Source organism: Mustelus asterias, chromosome 31 (genome assembly GCF_964213995.1).
Source record: "Mustelus asterias chromosome 31, sMusAst1.hap1.1, whole genome shotgun sequence".
Taxonomy (NCBI): domain Eukaryota; kingdom Metazoa; phylum Chordata; class Chondrichthyes; order Carcharhiniformes; family Triakidae; genus Mustelus; species Mustelus asterias.
This window is the reverse complement of record NC_135831.1, coordinates 7,826,100-7,846,629: the sequence shown is the minus strand read 5'-3', so window position 1 is coordinate 7,846,629 and position 20,530 is coordinate 7,826,100. Positions and strand designations below refer to the sequence as shown.

At 49.6% G+C, this 20,530-nt stretch overlaps 1 protein-coding gene across 1 annotated transcript in view; it reads right to left on the bottom strand.

Annotated features, from left to right (window-relative positions):
- The window catches only part of neurl4 (neuralized E3 ubiquitin protein ligase 4), a 114,533-nt gene that overhangs the window by 14,589 nt on the left and 79,414 nt on the right, over positions 1-20,530 (bottom strand). The window contains exons 20-23 of the mRNA XM_078200784.1: positions 19,796-19,889; positions 15,537-15,644; positions 9,560-9,704; positions 6,177-6,289 (exon numbers count right to left, since the gene is read on the bottom strand). Coding sequence (XP_078056910.1) covers positions 6,177-6,289; positions 9,560-9,704; positions 15,537-15,644; positions 19,796-19,889 — 460 coding nt within the window. The remainder of the gene's footprint in view (positions 1-6,176; positions 6,290-9,559; positions 9,705-15,536; positions 15,645-19,795; positions 19,890-20,530) is intronic.

Genomic DNA, 20,530 nt, shown 5'->3' with positions numbered 1-20,530 from the left:
CCGACACCCCCTCTGAAATTTAACAACTGAAAAGCCAAGTCCCCATCTCTCTCTCAATGAAAATGTCTACACTTATCCTAATGCGAAGTGATGCATTTTGGTAGAAATAATGTCGGGAGGAGCTATACGATAAATGGCAGAACCATAAAGGGTGTAGATACGCAGAGGGACCTGGGTGTGCAAGTCCACAGATCCTTGAAGGTGACGTCACAGGTGGAGAAGGTGATGAAGAAGGCATATGGCATGCTTGCCTTTATAGGACGGGGCATAGAGTATAAAAGTTGGGGTCTGATGTTGCAGTTGTATAGAACGCTGGTTCGGCCGCATTTGGAATACTGCGCCCAGTTCTGGTCGCCACACTACCAGAAGGACATGGAGGCTTTGGAGAGAGTACAGAGGAGGTTTACCAGGATGTTGCCTGGTATGGAGGGGCTTGGTTATGAGGAGAGATTGGGTGAACTGGGTTGTTCTCACTGGAAAGACGGAGGATGAGGGGAGACCTAATAGAGGTATATAAAATTATGAAAGGCATAGATAGGGTGAACGGTGGGAAGCTTTTCCCCAGGTCGGTGGTGACGTTCACGAGGGGTCATAGGTTCAAGGTGAAGGGTGGGGGAGGTTTAACACGGATATCAGAAGGACGTATTTTACACAGAGGGTGGTGGGGGCCTGGAATGCGCTGCCGGGCAAGGTGGTGGAGGCGGACACACTGAGAACGTTTAAGACTTATCTAGATAGCCACATGAACGGAGTGGGAATGGAGGGATACAAAAGAATGGTCTAGTTTGGACCAGGGAGCGACACAGGCTTGGAGGGCCGAAGGGCCTGTTCCTGTGCTGTATTGTTCTTTGTTCTTATCCTATTGAGTTAAAAATGCACTTCACCTCGGCCTCTTATTACAAGTCTATGTACTTAGCACATTTACCCCTTTTTGTCTCAGCTCTTCCAGACAACTTGTCTCAATGAACCTTTCCCCAGCTTAATGACATCACCGTCACAGGTGCACACGCACACACACACTCCTTTAATTCCCCAAAACTATTTAAAAGCAATAACATCCAGCTAAGGAGATTTGCCATGTCCGCTACGATAAAAGGGATAAATATGCTAAATAAGTAGACTTTCACCGACTTTTACAGATGCACCATAGAAACCATCCTTCCCAGATGTATCACAGCTTGGTCTGGGCTCCTGCTCTGTCCTGGGCCGCAAGAAATTACAAAGGGGTCGTGAACGAAGCCCAATCCATCGCACAAACCCAGCCTCCCATCCATTGACTCTGTCTACACTTCCCGCTGCCTCGGGAAAAGCAGCCGGCATAATCAAGGACCCCACGCACCCCGGACATTCTCTCTTCCACCTTCTTCCGTCGGGAAAAAGATACAAAAGTCTGAGGTCACGTACCAACCGACTCAAGAACAGCTTCTTCCCTGCTGCCGTCAGACTTTTGAATGGACCGACCTCGCATTAAGTTGATCTTTCTCTACACCCTAGCTATGACTGTAACACTACATTCTGCACTCTCTCGTTTCCTTCTCTATGAACGGTATGCTTTGTCTGAGAGCGTGCAATAATTAATACTTTTCACTGTATCCCAATACATGTGACAATAATAAATCAAATCAAACCACATCACTCTACACCCCAGCTTTGACTGTAACGCTATATTCTGCACCCTCTCCTTTCCTTATCCACAGATCTCTAAAGGTTGCCACTCAAGTGGATAGAGCTGTGAAGAAGGTCTATTGTGTGTTAGCTTTTATTAACAGGGGGTTGGAGTTTAAGAGCCGTGGGGTTATCATAGAAACCCTACAGTGCAGAAGGAGGCCATTCGGCCCATCGAGTCTGCACCGACCACAATCCCACCCAGGCCCTACCCCCACATATTTTACCTGCTAATCCCTCTAACCTACACATCTCAGGACTCTAAGGGGCAATTTTAACCTGGCCAATCAACCTAACCCGCACATCTTTGGACTGTGGGAGGAAACCGGAGCACCCGGAGGAAACCCACGCAGACACGAGGAGAATGTGCAAACTCCACACAGACAGTGACCCGAGCCGGGAATCGAACCCGGGACCCTGGAGCTGTGAAGCAGCAGTGCTAACCCACTGTGCTACCGTGCCGCCCTTATGCTGCAACTGTACAGGACCTTGGTGAGACCACATCTGGAATACTGTGTGCAGTTCTGGTCACCTCACTATAAGAAGGATGTGGAAGCATTGGAGAGAGTGCAGAGGAGATTTACCAGGATGCTGCCTGGTTTGGAGGGTAGGTCTTATGAGGAAAGGTTGAGGGAGCTAGGGCTGTTCTCTCTGGAGCGGAGGAGGCTGAGGGAAGACTTAATAGAGGTTTATAAAATGATGAAGGGGATAGATAGAGTGAACGTTCAAAGACTATTTCCTCGGGTGGATGGAGCTATTACAAGGGGGCATAACTATAGGGTTCGTGGTGGGAGATATAGGAAGGATATCAGAGGTAGGTTCTTTACGCAGAGAGTGTTTGGGGTGTGGGATGGACTGCCTGCAGTGATAGTGGAGTCAGACATTTTAGGAACATTTAAGCGGTTATTGGATAGGCACATGGAGCACTCCAGGATGATAGGGAGCGGGATAGCTTGATCTTGGTTTCAGATAAAGCTCGGCACAACATCGTGGGCCGAAGGGCCTGTTCTGTGCTGTACTGTTCTATGTTCCTTCTTCCCTATGTACTCTATGAACGGTATGCTTTGTCCGTATAGCGCGCAAGAAACAATACTTTTCACTGTATCCCAATACATGTGACAATAATAAATCAAATCCTTCTCCCCTATGTACTCTATGAATGGTATGCTTTGTATAGCGCGCAAGAAACAATACTTTTCACTGTATCCCAATACGTGACAATAATAAATCAAATCAAATCCTTCTCCCCTATGTACTCTATGAACGGTATGCTTTATCTGTATAGCGCGCAAGAAACAATACTTTTCACTCTATCCCAATACATGTGACAATAATAAATAAAATCGAATAATTAAATGAATTTGAAGACAACAATCCCAGCAGCAGACATCTCCCGCTATTTATTTATCCAACATATACTGTTAGCTGTGAACTAATTTTGATTGCACTGTCCCCTACAAATCACCCATTTGTACTGTGTCTGGGACATGCTTGCCTGCAGTGGAGAGGGAGCTTCACTTTGCCTGAATCATATAGAATCCCGACAGTGCAGAAAGATGGCATTCAGCACTTGGAGTCTGCACCAACCACAATCCCACCCAGGCCCATAACCCCATGCATTTACCCTAGCTAGTCCCCATTGACACCAAGGGGCAATTTAGCATGGCCAATCCACCTAACCCGCACATCTTTGGACACCAAGGGGCAATTTAGCATGGCCAATCCACCTAACCCACACATCTTTGGACACCAAGGAGCAATTTAGCATGGCCAATCCACCTAACCTGCACATCTTTGGACACCAAGGGGCATGGCCAATCCACCTAACCCACACATCTTTGGACACTAAGGGACAATTTAGCATGGCCAATCCACCTAACCCGCACATCTTTGGACACCAAGGAGCAATTTAGCATGGCCAATCCACCTAACCCACACATCTTTGGACACTAAGGGGCATGGCCAATCCACCTAACCCACACATCTTTGGACACCAAGGAGCAATTTAGCATGGCCAATCCACCTAACCTGCACATCTTTGGACACCAAGGGGCATGGCCAATCCACCTAACCCACACATCTTTGGACACTAAGGGGCAATTTAGCATGGCCAATCCACCTAACCCACACATCTTTGGACACTAAGGGGCAATTTAGCATGGCCAATCCACCTAACCCACACATCTTTGGACACTAAGGGGCAATTTAGCATGGCCAATCCACCTAACCCACACATCTTTGGACACCAAGGGGCAATTTAGCATGGCCAATCCCCCTAACCTGCACATCTTTGGACACTAAGGGGCAATTTAGCATGGCCAATCCACCTAACCCACACATCTTTGGACACCAAGGGGCAATTTAGCATGGCCAATCCACCTAACCCGCACATCTTTGGACACTAAGGGACAATTTAGCATGGCCAATCCACCTAACCTGCACATCTTTGGACACTAAGGGACAATTTAGCATGGCCAATCCACCTAACCTGCACATCTTTGGACACTAAGGGGCAATTTAGCATGGCCAATCCACCTAACCCACACATCTTTGGACACCAAGGGGCAATTTAGCATGGCAAATCCACCTAACCTGCACATCTTTGGACACTAAGGGACAATTTAGCATGGCCAATCCACCTAACCTGCACATCTTTGGACACTAAGGGACAATTTAGCATGGCCAATCCACCTAACCTGCACATCTTTGGATTTTGGGAGGAAACCGGAGCACCCGGAGGAAACCCACGCAGACACGGGGAGATCGTGCAGGCTCTGCACAGACAGTGACCCGAGGCTTGAATCGAACCCAGGTCCCTGGCGCTGTGAGGCAGCAGCGCTAACCACTGTGCCGCCATGTAGAATTTTCATCACTAAGGTGAAGGGTTCTACATCCTGTTTGGGACGAGTCGCAGTGAATAGAGACAGGGGCTTAATCTTTAATCCCAGCTCGTCACCGAGTGAGATACTCAAAATGGTGGGCGTGGATGAATCCCATCTGACCATCACTGGGTGGTTCATTGGGGACAGCAAAAGCCATCTATCATACAGCGTTCTATCATATAGAATCAGGCTTTCCACATGGTGGCGATTAGATGCGATACACATCCAGCAGTGTGGGTGGCTCAGCCCAAACCATCCAAAACCAAACAGGGACCCTCACTCAATAGAGAGAGTGGCCCAGCGCAATCACAACCGAGGGGCAAGTTGCCTTTCTGCGTGTTTTAGCTTTCTCAAGGGGTAACCAAGAAAGTCGATGAGGGCAGCGCAGTCGACGTTGTCTGCATGGACTTTAGCAAGACCTTTGAGAAGGTACTGCGTGGTAGGGTTGTTGCATAAGGTTAAATCTCACAGGATTCAGGGAGGGGCACAATTGGGACACAAAATTGGCTTGACGGCAGAAGCCAGAGGGTGGTTGCAGAGGGCTGTTTTTCAAACTGGAGGCCTGTGACCAGCGGTGTGCCTCAGGGATCGGTGCTGGGTCTACTGTTGTTTATAGTAATTATTTGGATGAGAATTTAGGAGGCATGGTTAGTAAGCTTCCCAAGATTGGTGGCATAGTGGACAGTGAAGGTGGTTATCTAGGATTACAATGGGGTGTTGATCAATTGGGCCACTGGGCTGATGAATGGCAGATGGAGTTTAATTTAGATAAATGCGAGGTGATGCTTTTTGGTAGATCGAACAAGGGCAGGGCTTACTCAGTTAATGGTAGGGCGTTGGGGAGAGTTACAGAACAAAGATCAAGGAGTACAGGTTCATAGCTCCTTGAAAGTGGAGTCACAGGTGGACAGGGTAGTGAAGGAGGCATTCGGCATGCTTGGTTTCATTGGTCAGAACATTGAATACAGGAGTTGGGACGTCTTGTTGAAGTTGTACAAGGCATTGGTAAGATCACACTTGGAATAACTGTGCATAGTTCTGGCCACCCTATTATAGAAAGGATATTATTAAACTACAAAGAGTGCAGAAAAGATGCTACCGGGATTTGGTGGTTTGAGTTATAAGCAGAGGCTGGGTAGACTGGGACTTTTTTCCTCTGGAGCGCAAGAAGCTGAGGGGTGATCTTGTAGAGGTCTATAAAATAACGAGGGGCACATACCAGCTCGATAGTCAACATCTTTTCCCAAAGGTAGGGGAGTCTAAAACTAGAGGGCATAGGTTTAAGGTGAGGGGGGGAGAGATACAAAAGGGTCCAGAGGGGCAATTTTTTTCACACAGAGGATGGTGAGTGTCTGGAACGAGCTGCCAGAGGTAGTAGTAGAGACGGGTACAATTTTGTCTTTTAAAAAGCGTTCAGACAGTTACATGGGTAAGATGGGTATAGAGGGATATGGGTCAATTGGGACTAGCCAAGTGATAAAAACTGGGCGGCATGGACAAGTTGGGCCGAAGGGCCTGTTTCCTTGCTGTGAACCGCTCTGACTCAGAGTTGGGATGGGAGAGTTCCGCCCCTGTCGTGTTAACGACCTAAAATTTCCCAAGCGTCTCAATTCGCTCCCCTTCACATACCTGATACCAGCTCCCCGTGATCCAAGGCCCGTCGTAGCGACCCCACACACGTCCCATGGTATGCCGTGTGCCACTTTTTGTAGACGTTAGCCACCTCACAGCGGGGATTCAGCCTGTCGGGCCCAACAGTTGACACGTTTCAGGCAACACACTTGAGGAATAATAATCTTACATTTATCAGCTCAATTTCACGACCTGACAACACAAAAGTACCTGGTAGCCAACAAAACACACCAGAGCTATGGCCACATAGCGGCACGGTAGCACAGTGGTTAGCACTGCTGCTTCACAGCGCCAGGGACCTGGGTTCGATTCCCGGCTCGGGTCACTGTCTGTGTGGAGTTTGCACATTCTCCCCGTGTCTGCGTGGGTTTCCTCCGGGTGCTCCGGTTTCCTCCCACAGTCCAAAGGTGTGCGGGTTAGGTTGATTGGCCATGCTAAAATTGCCCTTGGTGTCCTGGGATGCGTAGGTTAGAGGGATTAGTGGGTAAATATGTAGGGATATGGGGGTAGGGTCTGGGTGGGATTGTGGTCGGTGCAGACTCGATGGGCCGAATGGCCTTTCTCTGTGCTGTAGGGTGTCTAAGACATGCCCGCGTGGTTAAATGCAACCAAATAAGGGTCATCACCCAGTGGGGGAAGGGGGACACACACACCGGCACTGTTACCTCATGGTGGGTGCCTGGAACTCGCTGCCGGGGGAGGTTCTGGAGGCAGACATGATGGTGACTTTTAAGGGGCGTCTTGATAAATGCATGAATAGGATGGGAATAGAGGGATATGATCCCTGGAAATGTAGAGGGTTTTAATTCAGTTGGGTAGCATGGTCGGTGCAGGTTTGGAGGGCCGAAGGGCCTGTTCCTTTGCCGTAATTTTCTTTGTTCTCTGACCAAAGCATTCCACAAGCCATCCGATACCGTGACTGACACTTCAACTCAACCAGACACCCCTGCAGGATAGTGCAGACATCTCCTTGCAGGACGATGGTTAGCACCAGGGACCCAGGTTCGATTCCCGGCTTGGGTCATGGTCTGTGTGGAGTCTGCACGTTCTTCCCATGTCTGCGTGGGTTTCCTCCGGGTGCTCCAGTTCCCTCCCACAAAAAGGCATGCCGGTGAGATGGATTGGCTGTGCTAAATCCTCCCTCAGTGTTACCCAAACAGGCGCCGGAGTGTGGCGGCTAGGGGGATTTTCACAGTAACTTCACTGCGGTGTTAATCTAAGCCCACTTGTGACACTAATACTTAAACTTTAGAACAAAGAATACAGCACAGGACCAGGCCCTTCGGCCCTCCAAGCCTGCGCCGCTCATGTGCCCAACTAGACCATTCGTTTGTATCCCTCTATTCCCAGTCTGTTCGTGTGGCTATCTCGATAAGTCTTAAACCATCCCAGCGTGTCCGCCTCAATCAACTTGCTTGGCAGCGCATTCCAGGCCCCCACCACCCTCTGTGTAAACAGTGAGTTAGCGCTGCTGCCTCACAGCGCCAGGGACCCGGGTTCGATTCCCGGCCTCGGGTCACTGTCTGTGCGGAGTCTGCACGTTCTCCTCATGTCTGCGTGGGTTTCCTCCGGGTGCCCTGGTTTCCTCCCACAGTCTGAAAGACGTGCTGGTTAGGTGGATTGACCATACTAAATTCTCTCTGTTACCCAAACAGGAGTGTGGCGACTAGGGGATTTTCACAGTAACTTCCTTGCAGTGCTTGTGACACTAATAAATAAAGTTTAAACTTTAAATTAAGGCTCCTTTGGCCTTCGAACCAATTAACTCCCCTCCTGCCCCCTTGTGTGCTGGTGCCAAGTCTTGTTCCAAATGACCAGCGCTGTGACCCTTACCCCTTAACCTTTGTGGCCAAGTGGGAAATAGGCCATCTCGAAGACAATGGACACTCTCTGGTCAAACACGTCCCCCTTGGTCTGGCAAATGGGTGCCTTATCCCCTCATTTGGGAGGGAGGTATGTGGCCTACGTGCCTCCAGCACCTACGGACATGGCCGTTGGATACACACCCAGAGGTTGGTGTGGCAGCACCTGATTGGACTCTATCGACCAGGGCTGACGATCGATTGGTAATAGTCAAGAGACCGCCCAAAAGGGCGCCAAACCAATGAGGGATAAAAGGTGCTGCACAACAGAAGGAACTCTCTCTCTCTCTCACAAACGACATGACCACGAGGACGAGGAACAGAAAGAGACTGGAACAGAACGGCATCGAGGCCTTTTAGCTAAGATGCACATGAGATCAAGCACTGGAGGGGGTGCAATGTCTGCTCCTATCAACTTGGATCATGTAGATCGAGCCCAAGATAGGAAGAGGGCAGCCTGTCTTGTCAACTTGGATCTGTAATGTCTCACTGGTTGAGACTTCGAATTGGACTCTGGTCGGATTTGGTCCGACTCTGGTCAGACCCCCGTTTGGAGCATCGAGAACAGTTTTGGGCCCTGTATCTAAGGAAGGATGTGCTGGCCTTGGAAAGGGGTGAACACACGGCAAACCAACGCCGGCATCTCCACAGCTTGGAAAGGGTCCAGAGGAGGTTCACAAGAATGATCCCCGGAATGAAGAGCTTGTCGTATGAGGAACGGTTGAGGACTCTGGGTCTGCACTTGTTGGAGTTTAGAAGGATGAGTTGGGATCTTATGGAAACTTACAGGATACTGCGAGGCCTGGATAGAGTGGACGTGGAGAGGATGTTTCCACTAGTAGGAAAAACTAGCACCAGAGGGCACAACCTCAGACTAAAGGGACGATCCTTTAAAACAGAGATGAGGAGGAATTTCTTCAGCCAGAGGGTGGTGAATCTGTGGAACTCTTTGCCGCAGAAGGCTGTGGAGGCCGGGTCATTGAGTGTCTTTAAGACAGAGATGGATCGGTTCTTGGTTAATAAGGGGATCAGGGGAAAAGGCAGGAGAATGGGGGATGAGAAAAATATACGCCGTGACTGAATGGCGGAGCAGACTCGATGGGCCGAGTGGCCTAATTCTGCTCCTATGTCTTATGGATTTGATTAGATATAGCTTAAAAAAAAAGAGAGACGGGAACAGAACGGTGACCACAAACATCAACAAAAGGAGGAAGACCACAGCCAGAGTATCAGACCAGACCGAAGGACGAGACTACACCGAGGACTATGGAGTCTGACACAGGGATAGTGGCCAATATTGGACTGGGTATTTGCCAGTCGCTCAATAGTTAAGTCGAGGTTAGAGTATTGAACTTGAGTATTCTGTAACATAACTTATATTGACTGCGTGTTTCATTAACGTCAAGTGTGTGTGAATAAATACTATTGTATTCACAAGTCGACGACTCGTGGTTCCTTGCCCATCGTATAAGGGTTAAAACAGACTGTGCGGGGGGGCACAACACCTCGACCTCGTACCTGAGTGCAAACCTGCACCACCCGAAGGGGAGGGCGTAGTCCTTGGGCGGGTCACCCCGCTTGTAGTAAGCTTCATCCCCGCGCAGCTTGTGGCAGGACTCACAGTAGCACAGATTACACTTCAGCTCATCGTCGAAGTAACCGTCTGTAACACAGAACCCGGAGGCGTACCAGTCACAGAGAGTCAAATGTCTCACGCATTCCATCCACCCAAAGCACCATTGCTATCAACCAGCCCACTTCTCCCCCCCCACCCCCCCCAAACCCCACTTCCATTGCTGATCACCTCTCAGCCCCCAAAGCTGCTGTTTCGTTGGTCACCAACAACCTGTCCTGGCCCCCCCCACGCCGACACTATAGTTAAGGAAGCCCCACCAACGCCTCTCAGAAGGCTAAGGAAATTTGGCATGTCCCCTACGACTCTCACCAACTTTTACAGATGCTCCATTGAACGCATTCTTTCTGGTTGTATCACAGCTTGGTCTGGGCTCCTGCTCTGCCCAAGACCGCAAGGAACTACAAAAGGTCGTGAATGTGGCCCAATCCATCACGCAAACCAGCCTCCCATCCATTGACTCTGTCTACACTTCCCGCTGCCTCGGGAAAAGCAGCCAGCATAATCAAGGACCCCCACACACCCCGGACATTCTCTCTTCTTCCGTCGGGAAAAAGATACCCAAGTCTGAGGTCACGTACCAATCGACTCAGGAACAGCTTCTTCCCTGCTGCTGTCAGACTTTTGAATGGACCTACCTCGCATTAAGTTGATCTTTCTCTACATCCTAGCTATGACCGTAACACCACATTCTGCACTCCTTTCCTTCTCTATGAACGGTATGCTTTGTCTGTACAGCGTGCAACAATACTTTTCACTATTTAGAGCTTTGTCTGAATAGCGTGCAGGAAACAATACTTTTCACTGTATCCCAATCCCTATTTCCTCGGGTGGATGGAGCTATTACAAGGGGGCATAACTATAGGGTTCATGGTGGGAGATATAGGAAGGATATCAGAGGTAGGTTCTTTACGCAGAGAGTGGTTGGGGTGTGGAATGGACTGCCTGCAGTGATAGTGGAGTCAGACACTTTAGGAACATTTAAGCGGTTATTGGATAGGCACATGGAGCACACCAGGATGATAGGGAGTGGGATAGCTTGATCTTGGTTTCAGATAAAGCTCGGCACAACATCGTGGGCCGAAGGGCCTGTTCTGTGCTGTACTGTTCTATGTGACAATAATAAATCAAATCAAATCCTTCTCCCCTATGTACTCTATGAATGGTATGCTTCGTCTGCATAGCGCCCAAGAAACAATACTTTTCACTGTGTCCCAATACATGTGACAACAATAAATCAAATCAAAATCAAAACTATGGTAGCCCATCCAAGTCTCCCGCTATTGCATGGATGTTGACACCGAGTGCTTCATGGCAACTGAACCATGGAGGGCGTTGTGCCCAATCTCAAACCCATCTGCAACCTAACCTCGATATTCAGCAGGGGGCACTGGATGGCAATGGCTGCTCCCAACTGGGGCGGGGGGGGGGGGGCGATGGCTGCTCCCAGGTAGGTGGAATTGCAATCATCTGCTTCCATTCCTTGTACAAAGAGAATGAAGAACAGAACAGCAGAGGAACGGGCCTTTCGGCCTACCAAGCCTGCACTGACACATGGATGCCTTTCTGAACTAACGACCTTTTGCTTCTATGCTGGTCCACAGCTCATTCCAGGCACTTAACACACACTGTGTAAAAAAACTCACCCCCTCACATCTTTAAACTTTCCCCCCTTTTAACCTATGTCCCCCTAGTAATTGACATTTCTGCGCTGGGAAAAAGACTCTGACTATCCATGCCGCATAATGTTATCTATCAAATGTCACCAAATTCAATATCCTGAATCTCCAGGTCTCTCGATCCCTGCACTCTCCAGAATTGCCCCTCTTTGCCGATCGTGGGATCTTCCTGTTCCCAACTTGGCTGCCACGATGGTTCCTATTGACGACACTTCAAAACATATTGCACTGAAAGCGATGTGTCCAGTGGTCAAGTGAACATAAGAACTAGGAGCAGGATTGGCCATCTGGCCCCTGCTCCGCCATTCAATAAGATCATGGCTTGATCTTTTTGTGGACTCAGCTCCACTTACCCGCCCGCTCACCTTAACCCTTCATTCCATTACTGTTCAAAAATCTATCCTTGCCTTAAAAACATTCAACGAGGTAGCCTCAACTGGGCAGGGAATTCCACAGATTCACAACCCTTTGTGTGAAGAAGTTCCTCCTCAACTCAGTCCTAAATCTGCTTCCCCTTATTTTGAGGCCATGCCCCCGAGTTCTAGTTTCACCCGCCAGTGGAAACAACTTCCCTGCTTCTATCTTACCTACTCCCTTCATAATATTATATGTCTCTATAAGATCTCCCCTCATTCTTCTGAATTCCAATGAGTATAGCCCCAGTTTACTCAGTCTCTCCTCAGAAGCCAACCCTCTCAACTCCGGAATCAACCCAGTGAATCTCCTCTGCACCCCCTCCAGTGCCAGTATATCCTTTCTCAAGTAAGGAGACCAAAACTGTACACAGTACTCCAGGTGTGGCCTCACCAGCACCTTATACAGCTGCAACATAACCTCGCTGCGCTTACATAGCACCTGTGAAAGGTGCTATGTAAGCGTAGATCACATTGTCTCCCAGTTTAGGGCGGCACAGTGGCTAGCACTGCTGCCTCACAGCACTAGCGACCTGGGTTCAATTCCGGCCTTGGGTCACTGTCTGTGTGGAGTTTGCACCAACATCATGCTGAGCAGAGCAGATAAAAACTGCATTCATCGTGGACCCAAATAATGATGAGACTTTGTAGAAATGTCTGCGTGGGTTTCCTCCGGGTGCTCCGGTTTCCTCCCACAGCCCGAAAGATGCGCGAGTTCGGTGGATTGGCCATGCTGAATTGCCCCTTAGCGTCTGGGGGGGGGGGGGGGGATTAGCAGGGTAAATAGGTGGGGTTACGGGGATAGGGCCTGGGTGGGATTGTGGTCGGTGTAGACCTGATGGGCCGAATGGCCTCCTTCTGGCACTGTAGGGATTCTATTCGATGATTCAAAATACTGTGGATGCCGGAAATCTGAAATCAAAACAGAAAATGCTGGGAAGACTCAGCAGGTCTGGCAGCATCCGTGGAGGGAAAAACAGAGCGATTCCAATGGGGAAGAGACACTAAAGTGCCCAGAGGGGCAGTTTTTTCACACAGAGAGGGTGGCGAGTGTCTGGAACGAGCTGCAAGAGGTGGTAGTAGAGGCGGGTACAATTTTGTCTTTTAAAAAGCTTTTGGACAGTTACATGGGTACGATGGGTATAGAGGGATATGGGCCAAATGCAGGCAATTGGGACTAGCATAGTGGTTAAAAAAGGGCAGCATGGACAAGTTGGGCCGAAGGGCCTGTTTCCATGCGGTAAACCTCTCTGACTCTATGAGGAAAGGTCGTACGGACTCCAAACGTTAACTCTTGTTTCGCCCTCCAGCCGGACTTGCTGCGTTTTTCCAGCCGGACTTGCTGCGTTTTTCCAGCCGGACTTGCTGCGTTTTTCCAGCCGGACTTGCTGCGTTTTTCCAGCCGGACTTGCTGCGTTTTTCCAGCCGGACTTGCTGCGTTTTTCCAGCCGGACTTGCTGCGTTTTTCCAGCCGGACTTGCTGCGTTTTTCCAGCCGGACTTGCTGCGTTTTTCCAGCCGGACTTGCTGCGTTTTTCCAGCCGGACTTGCTGCGTTTTTCCAGCCGGACTTGCTGCGTTTTTCCAGCCGGACTTGCTGCGTTTTTCCAGCCGGACTTGCTGCGTTTTTCCAGCCGGACTTGCTGCGTTTTTCCAGCCGGACTTGCTGCGTTTTTCCAGCCGGACTTGCTGCGTTTTTCCAGCCGGACTTGCTGCGTTTTTCCAGCCGGACTTGCTGCGTTTTTCCAGCCGGACTTGCTGCGTTTTTCCAGCCGGACTTGCTGCGTTTTTCCAGCCGGACTTGCTGCGTTTTTCCAGCCGGACTTGCTGCGTTTTTCCAGCCGGACTTGCTGCGTTTTTCCAGCCGGACTTGCTGCGTTTTTCCAGCCGGACTTGCTGCGTTTTTCCAGCCGGACTTGCTGCGTTTTTCCAGCCGGACTTGCTGCGTTTTTCCAGCCGGACTTGCTGCGTTTTTCCAGCCGGACTTGCTGCGTTTTTCCAGCCGGACTTGCTGCGTTTTTCCAGCCGGACTTGCTGCGTTTTCCAGCATTTCCTGCCTCCTGACAGGTTTGTCCCGAAGACCTGAAAGCTGCTGTCATTCCCCCAGTCTAACAAAGCTCCAACTACCTGCCAGCCATTGAAACCCAAGGTGTCGTTTGCTCACGATGCCCTGACACAGGTGAACAGCCCCTTTTGTCCTCACATACAGGTGGCACAGCGGGTTAGCGCTGCTGCCTCACAGCAGCCAGGGACCCGGGTTTGATTCCAGGCCTCGGGTCACTGTCTGTGCGGAGTCTGCACGTTCTCCCTGTGTCTGCGTGGGTTTCCGCTGGGTGCCCCGGTTCCCTCCCACAGTCCAAAGATGTGCAGGTTAGGTGGATTGGCCATGCTAAATTGCCCCTTAGTGTCCAAAGATGTGCAGGTTAGGTGGATTGGCTATGCTAAATTGCCCCTTAGTGTCCAAAGATGTGCCGGTTAGGTGGATTGGCCATGCTAAATTGCCCCTTAGTGTCCAAAGATGTGCAGGTTAGGTGGATTGGCCATGCTAAATTGCCCCTTAGTGTCCAAAGATGTGCCGGTTAGGTGGATTGGCCATGCTAAATTGCCCCTGCTAAATTGCCCCTTATTGTCCAAAGATGTGCAGGTTAGGTGGATTGGCAATGTTAAATTGCCCCCCCAGTGTCTAAAGACGTGCTGGTTAGGTGCTAAATTCTCCCTCAGTGTTACCCGAACAGGAGTGTGGCAACTGGGGGATTTCCACAGTAACTTCAGACTGACAGAACACCCTTCGTCTTCCAGTACTTCCCCGGAGTGGAGAAACTACGACATCTTCTTCCAGTGGATTTTCACGCTAACTTCATTGCAGTGTTAATGTAACTCTACTTGCATCGAAACTAGAAGCAGGAGGAAGCCATTCGGCCCCTCGAGCCTGCTACGCCATTCATTTTGATCATGGCTGACCATCGAATTCAATATCCTGATTCCCCCCCCTTCCCCCCCCTCCATATCCCTCGATCCCTTTAGCCCCAAGAGCGATATCTAATTTCTTCTCGAAATCACACGTTTTGGCCTCAACTACTTTCTGTGGGAGTGAATTCCACACATTCACCACCCTCTGGGTGAAGAAATTTCTCCTCACCTCAGTTAGAAAATGGAATTCCTACAGTGCAGAAGGAAACCATTCGGCCCATCGAGTCTGCACCGTCCACAATCCCACCCTGGCCTCATTCCCGTAACCCCTCATATTTACCCTTCTAATCCCCTGACACGAAGGGCCAATTTAGCATGGCCAATCCACCTAATCTGCACATCTTTGGACACTAAGGGCCAATTTAGCATGGCCAATCCACCTAACCTGCACATCTTTGGACATTAAGGGGCAATTTTGCATGGCCAATCCACCTAACCTGCACATCTTTGGACACTAAGGGCCAATTTAGCATGGCCAATCCACCTAACCTGCACATCCTTGGACACTAAGGGCCAATTTAGCATGGCCAATCCACCTAACCCACACATCTTTGGACTGTGGGAGGAAACCGGAGCAGACATGGGGGAGAACGTGCAGACTCCGCACAGACAGTGACCCGAGGCCGGAACTGAATCTGGGTCCCTGGCGCTGTGAGGGACCAGTGCTAACCACTGTGCCACCGTGTCACATACTACCCCTCATACTCAAGCGACGACACTATTTGCGACATGAATGAATAAACTCGAGACAGTGCTTAGTCTTCAAACAGGTGTCCCAAAACATGTGAAAGGATTTACTCACCTGGCAGCGGAAGTAGTTCTTTAAACCTGGCGCAAAGTGCCTGGTATTCACAGGTTTTCATGGGATTCACTTCAGGAGGCGGAGTCCAGCACAAGTTTTCCTTGATACCTGCGGAATGAGGGGGCAGAGAGTTCGGTGGGTTTAGCACTGGGAGACAACGAGTTGGATGTTCGGAGCAGAATAATCGGGCTGGGAGCCTCTCCTCGCCGGGGAGCCAGCTGACGCTCGCTGTCAGCCAAGGCTCAGCGGGTTCTGTGACGCCACTCTGCCTTCAAGAAACGTATTTCTTTTTCCATAGAATCCTGACCGCGCAGAATGAGGCCATTCGGCCCAATCGAGTCTGCACCGACCACAATCCCACGCAGGCCTCATCCCCATAACCCCTCATATACCCTGCGAATCTCCCTGACACTAAGGGGCAATTTAGCATGGCCAATCCACCTAACCTGCACATCTTTGGACACTAAGGGGCAATTTAGCATGGCCAATTCACCTAACCTGCACATCTTTGGATACTAAGGAGCAATTTAGCATGGCCAATCCCCCTAATCTACACATCTTTGGACATTAAGGGGCAATTTAGCATGGCCAATTCACCTAACCTGCACATCTTTGGACACGAAGGGGCAATTTAGCACGGCCAATCCACCCAACCTGCACATCTTTGGACTGTGGGGGGAAACCAGAGCATCTGGAGGAAACCCACGGAGACACGGGGAGAACGTGTAGACTCCACACAGACAGTGACCCAAGCTAGGAATCGAACCCGGGTCCCTGGCGCTGTGAGGCTGCAGTGCTAACCACTGTGCCACCGTTATCAGATTTCTGTGGTTGGAACAGTGCATTTCGTCATTAAGGTTGATACAACATCATTGCTTTAATTTTTCTTGTTTATAATCAGTCAAAGTTATTGCTAATTTTCTTTCTATACATGTTAACTGTATTCTTCATTGAACTTTTCTTGATAAAAGCCCCCGAGTGGGTCATTTGAATCATACCTGCAGCGAGGCATCTCACGCTCACCCTGGCCAAATTCAAAGTGCAAAAGTTGCGTCTAGTCTGACTTCATAAAATACCTTGGAGTTTCTGACCACTCCAGACACTTGAGCACTGCAATCTAGCCCGATAGACGAGGGGCTGGCACAGTGGTTAGCACTGCTGCTTCACAGCGCCAGGGACATGGTTTCAATTCCTGGCTCGGGTCACTGCCTGTGTGGAGTTTGCACGTTCTCCCCCCGTGTCTACGTGAGTTTCCTCCGGGTGCTCCGGTTTCCTCCCACAATCCAAAGATGTGCAGGTTAGGTGGATTGGCCATGCTAAATTGCCCCTTAGTGTCCAAAGATGTACAGGTTAGGTGGATTGGCCATGCTAAATTGTCGCTTAGTGTCCAAAGATATGTAGGTTAGGTGGATTGGCCGTGCTAAATTGCCCCTTGGTGTCCAAAGATGTACAGGTTAGGTGGATTGGCCGTGCTAAATTGCCCCTTGGTGTCCAAAGATGTGCAGGTTAGGTGGATTGGCCATGTAAATTGCCCCTTAGTGCCCAAAGATGGACAGGTTAGGTGGATTGGCCATGCTAAATTGCCCCTTAATGTCCAAAGATGTGTAGGTTAGGTGGATTGGCCATGTAAATTGCCCCTTAGTGCCCAAAGATGGACAGGTTAGGTGGATTGGCCATGCTAAATTGCCTCTTAAGTGTCAGGCCGACTAGCAGGGTAAATACATGGGGTTATGGGGATAGGGCCGGGTGGGATTGCGGTCGGTGCCGACTCGTTGAGCCGAATGGCCTCTTTTGGCACTGTAGGGATTCAATGATAGTCCTGGAGCAGTGCTGAAGAAGCACTGCCACGTCGAAGGTCCTGCCTTTACAAATGAGACATTAAGCTGAAGTCCCATTCCCTCCCCTGCGCCGCCCCCCCCCCCACTTCCTCAGGTGGATACAAAAGATCCCACGACCACCACTATTTTGAACAGGAGCCGGGACGGATTCTCCCCAGTGCTCCGGCCAATGACAACATCACCGAAAAAGAGGCAATGTGATCGTTATTACCTCGTCAGTGTCTTGTGGGAGCTTGCTATGCACAAACTGTCTCCCCCATTTCCTATGTGGCAACAGCGCCTATTGGGCTGTTAAGCATTTTGAGATAGTCTGAGGTCATGAAAGGGGCTATATAAATGCAGGTCTTTCTTTCTTCTGCTCGGTCTTGGATTTATTTCAAGGTTGAGGTACCGGGGAAACAATGGTTTGCGTAACCAGTTCAGGCCTAAGTGAAAGGCTGGGGATGGTGAAAGGTTAGTGTGCTGCTACTGTGCCTTTAAGAAATGTATTAGAGCCATGTTCTTGTGCAGGATCTGTTGCAGCAGCTTTTAATGCACTCGGAGCCATAGTGTCTACTGGCGTCCTGTATTGTTGCTGCAACTTCTAAGGGCTAGAATGTTGGTTTTCATCTGAACCAATGCTGTTCTGCTGTTTTCCCCTGGGAGTTTGCAGAGCAGGGCTTCATTGGGATGATTGGCAGGTGTGGTCACGTGACGGGGACTTTTCAGACAGTATTCAAGCTTAGAAGCTGCTTTTGGAGTTAAGAGAACAGTGCATCTTTCTCCCCCTCTGTGATGTTGGAGACGGGAATCTGCCAGAGACAAAGGTCGCCGCTCTGAGGTTTGGCCGTTTTGAGGAGATATCGGTCCCTGAAAATGGACCTCTGCCCAGAGGTGTTTAAAAGCCGAAGATCCAGTATCACGTGAGCATACTTGAGTTTTGGTGCTTACTAAAGTCAGAATCATAGCGGTTTACAGCATGGAAACAGGCCCTTCGGCCCAACTTGTCCATGCCACCCTTTTTTCAAAATCCCTAAGCTAATCCCAATTGCCCGCATTTGGCCCATATCCCTCTGTACCCATCGTACCCGTGTAACTGTCTGAATGCTTTTTAAAAGACAAAATTGTACCCGCCTCTACTACTACCTCTGGCAGCTTGTTCCAGACACTCACCATCCTCTGTGTGAAAACATTGCCCCTCCGGACCCTTTTGTATATCTCCCCTTAAACCTATGCCCTCTAGTTTTAGACTCCCCGACCTTTGGGAAAAGATATTGACTATCTCGCTGATCTGTGCCCCTCATTATTTTATAGACCCCTATGAGGTTACCCCTCAGCCTCCTACGCTCCAGAGAAAAAAGTCCCAGTCTATCCAGCCTCTCCTTATAACTCAAACCATCAAGTCCCGGTAGCATCCTAGTAAATCTTTTCTGCACTCTTTCTAGTTTAATAATATCCTTTCTATAATAGGGTGACCAGAAGTGCACACAGAATTCCAAGTGTGGCCTTACCAATGTCTTGTACAACTTCAACAAGATGTCCCAACTCCTGTATTCAATGTTCTGACCAATGAAACCAAGCATGCCGAATGCCTTCTTCACCACTCTGTCCACCTGTGACTCCACTTTCAAGGAGCTATGAACATGTACCCCGAGATCTCTTTGTTCTGTAACTCTCCCCAACGCCCTACCATTAACTGAGTAAGTCCTGCCCTGGTTCAATCTACCAAAATGCATCACCTTGCATTTGTCGAAATTAAACTCCATCTGCCATTCGTCAGCCCACTGGTCCAATTGATCAAGATCCCGTTGCAATCCGAGATATCTTTCTTCACTCTCCACTATGCCACCAATCTGCAAAATTATTAACCATGCCTCCTATGTTCCAATCCAAATCATTAATATAAATGACAAACAACAGTGGACCCAGCACTGATCCCTGAGGCACACCGCTGGTCACAGGCCTCCAGTTTGAAGAACAACCCTCCACAACCACCCTCTGGCTTCTGTCAAGAAGCCAATTTTGTATCCATTTAGATACCTCACCCTGGATCCTGTGAGATTTCACTGATTCTGAGGATGGGTGGACGTCTATGAGGTATTGCTTCACGTTGGAACAACAGAGATAGCTAGCTGTGAAGAGTTATACTGTTCAAATGTTGTAATTGGTAAAAAGTTATGCTAATTCTTTTTGTTATATTCTGTAATCTTGGATTATTTTAAAAAAGATTTTTCTTAGGATTCTATGATTCCATGAACTTTGCTTGGTAAAAGCTCCCTAGTGGGCCACTTGAATCATACCCGGAGTGAAACACCCAATGGTCACCCTAATTCAAATGTAAAACTTAGGGTCAAGGCAGACTTCACAAAACACCCCTTGGAGTTTCTGGCTCGAGTCTAAACACCATCCACAGTGAAAGATCGTCCGACCGCATTCACTTACCATCAACCACATCAGCTTTCTCCACGTCACCCTGGCAATGTAAGTGACCGCCGTCACTTCCGATAGCCATGACATCATTCGTCACTATGGTAACCTGTAAGACACGAGGACGCATTGGTTTTAGCAACATAGGCGACGGCACGGTGGCCCAGCGGGTTAGCACTGCTGCCTCACAGCGCCAGGGAGCCGGGTTCGATTCCCGGCCTTGGGTCACTGTCTGTGTGGAGTCTGCACGTTCTCCCCCCGTGTCTGCGTGGGTTTCCTCCGGGTGCTCCGGTTTCCTCCCACAGTCTGAAAGACCTGCTGGTTAGGATGCATTGACCAGAACAGACCGTATGTGGCAATTAGGGGAATTTCGCAATAACTTCATTGCAATGTAATGTAAGCCTCACTTGTGACTGATAAACAAACTTTACTTAGAAATCATAGAAATCCTACAGTGCAGAAAGAGGCCATTTGGCCCATCGAGTCTGCACCGACCACAATCCCACCCAGGCCCTACCCCCAGATCCCTACATATTTACCCACTAATCCCTCTAACCTACACATCTCAGGACACGAAGGGCAATTTTTAGCATGGCCAATCAACCTAACCCGCACATCTTTGGACTGTGGGAGGAAACCGGAGCACCCGGAGGAAACCCACGCAGACACGGGGAGAACGTGCAAACTCCACACAGACAGTGACCCGAACCGGGAATCGAACCCGGGTCCCTGGCGCTGTGAGGCAGCAGT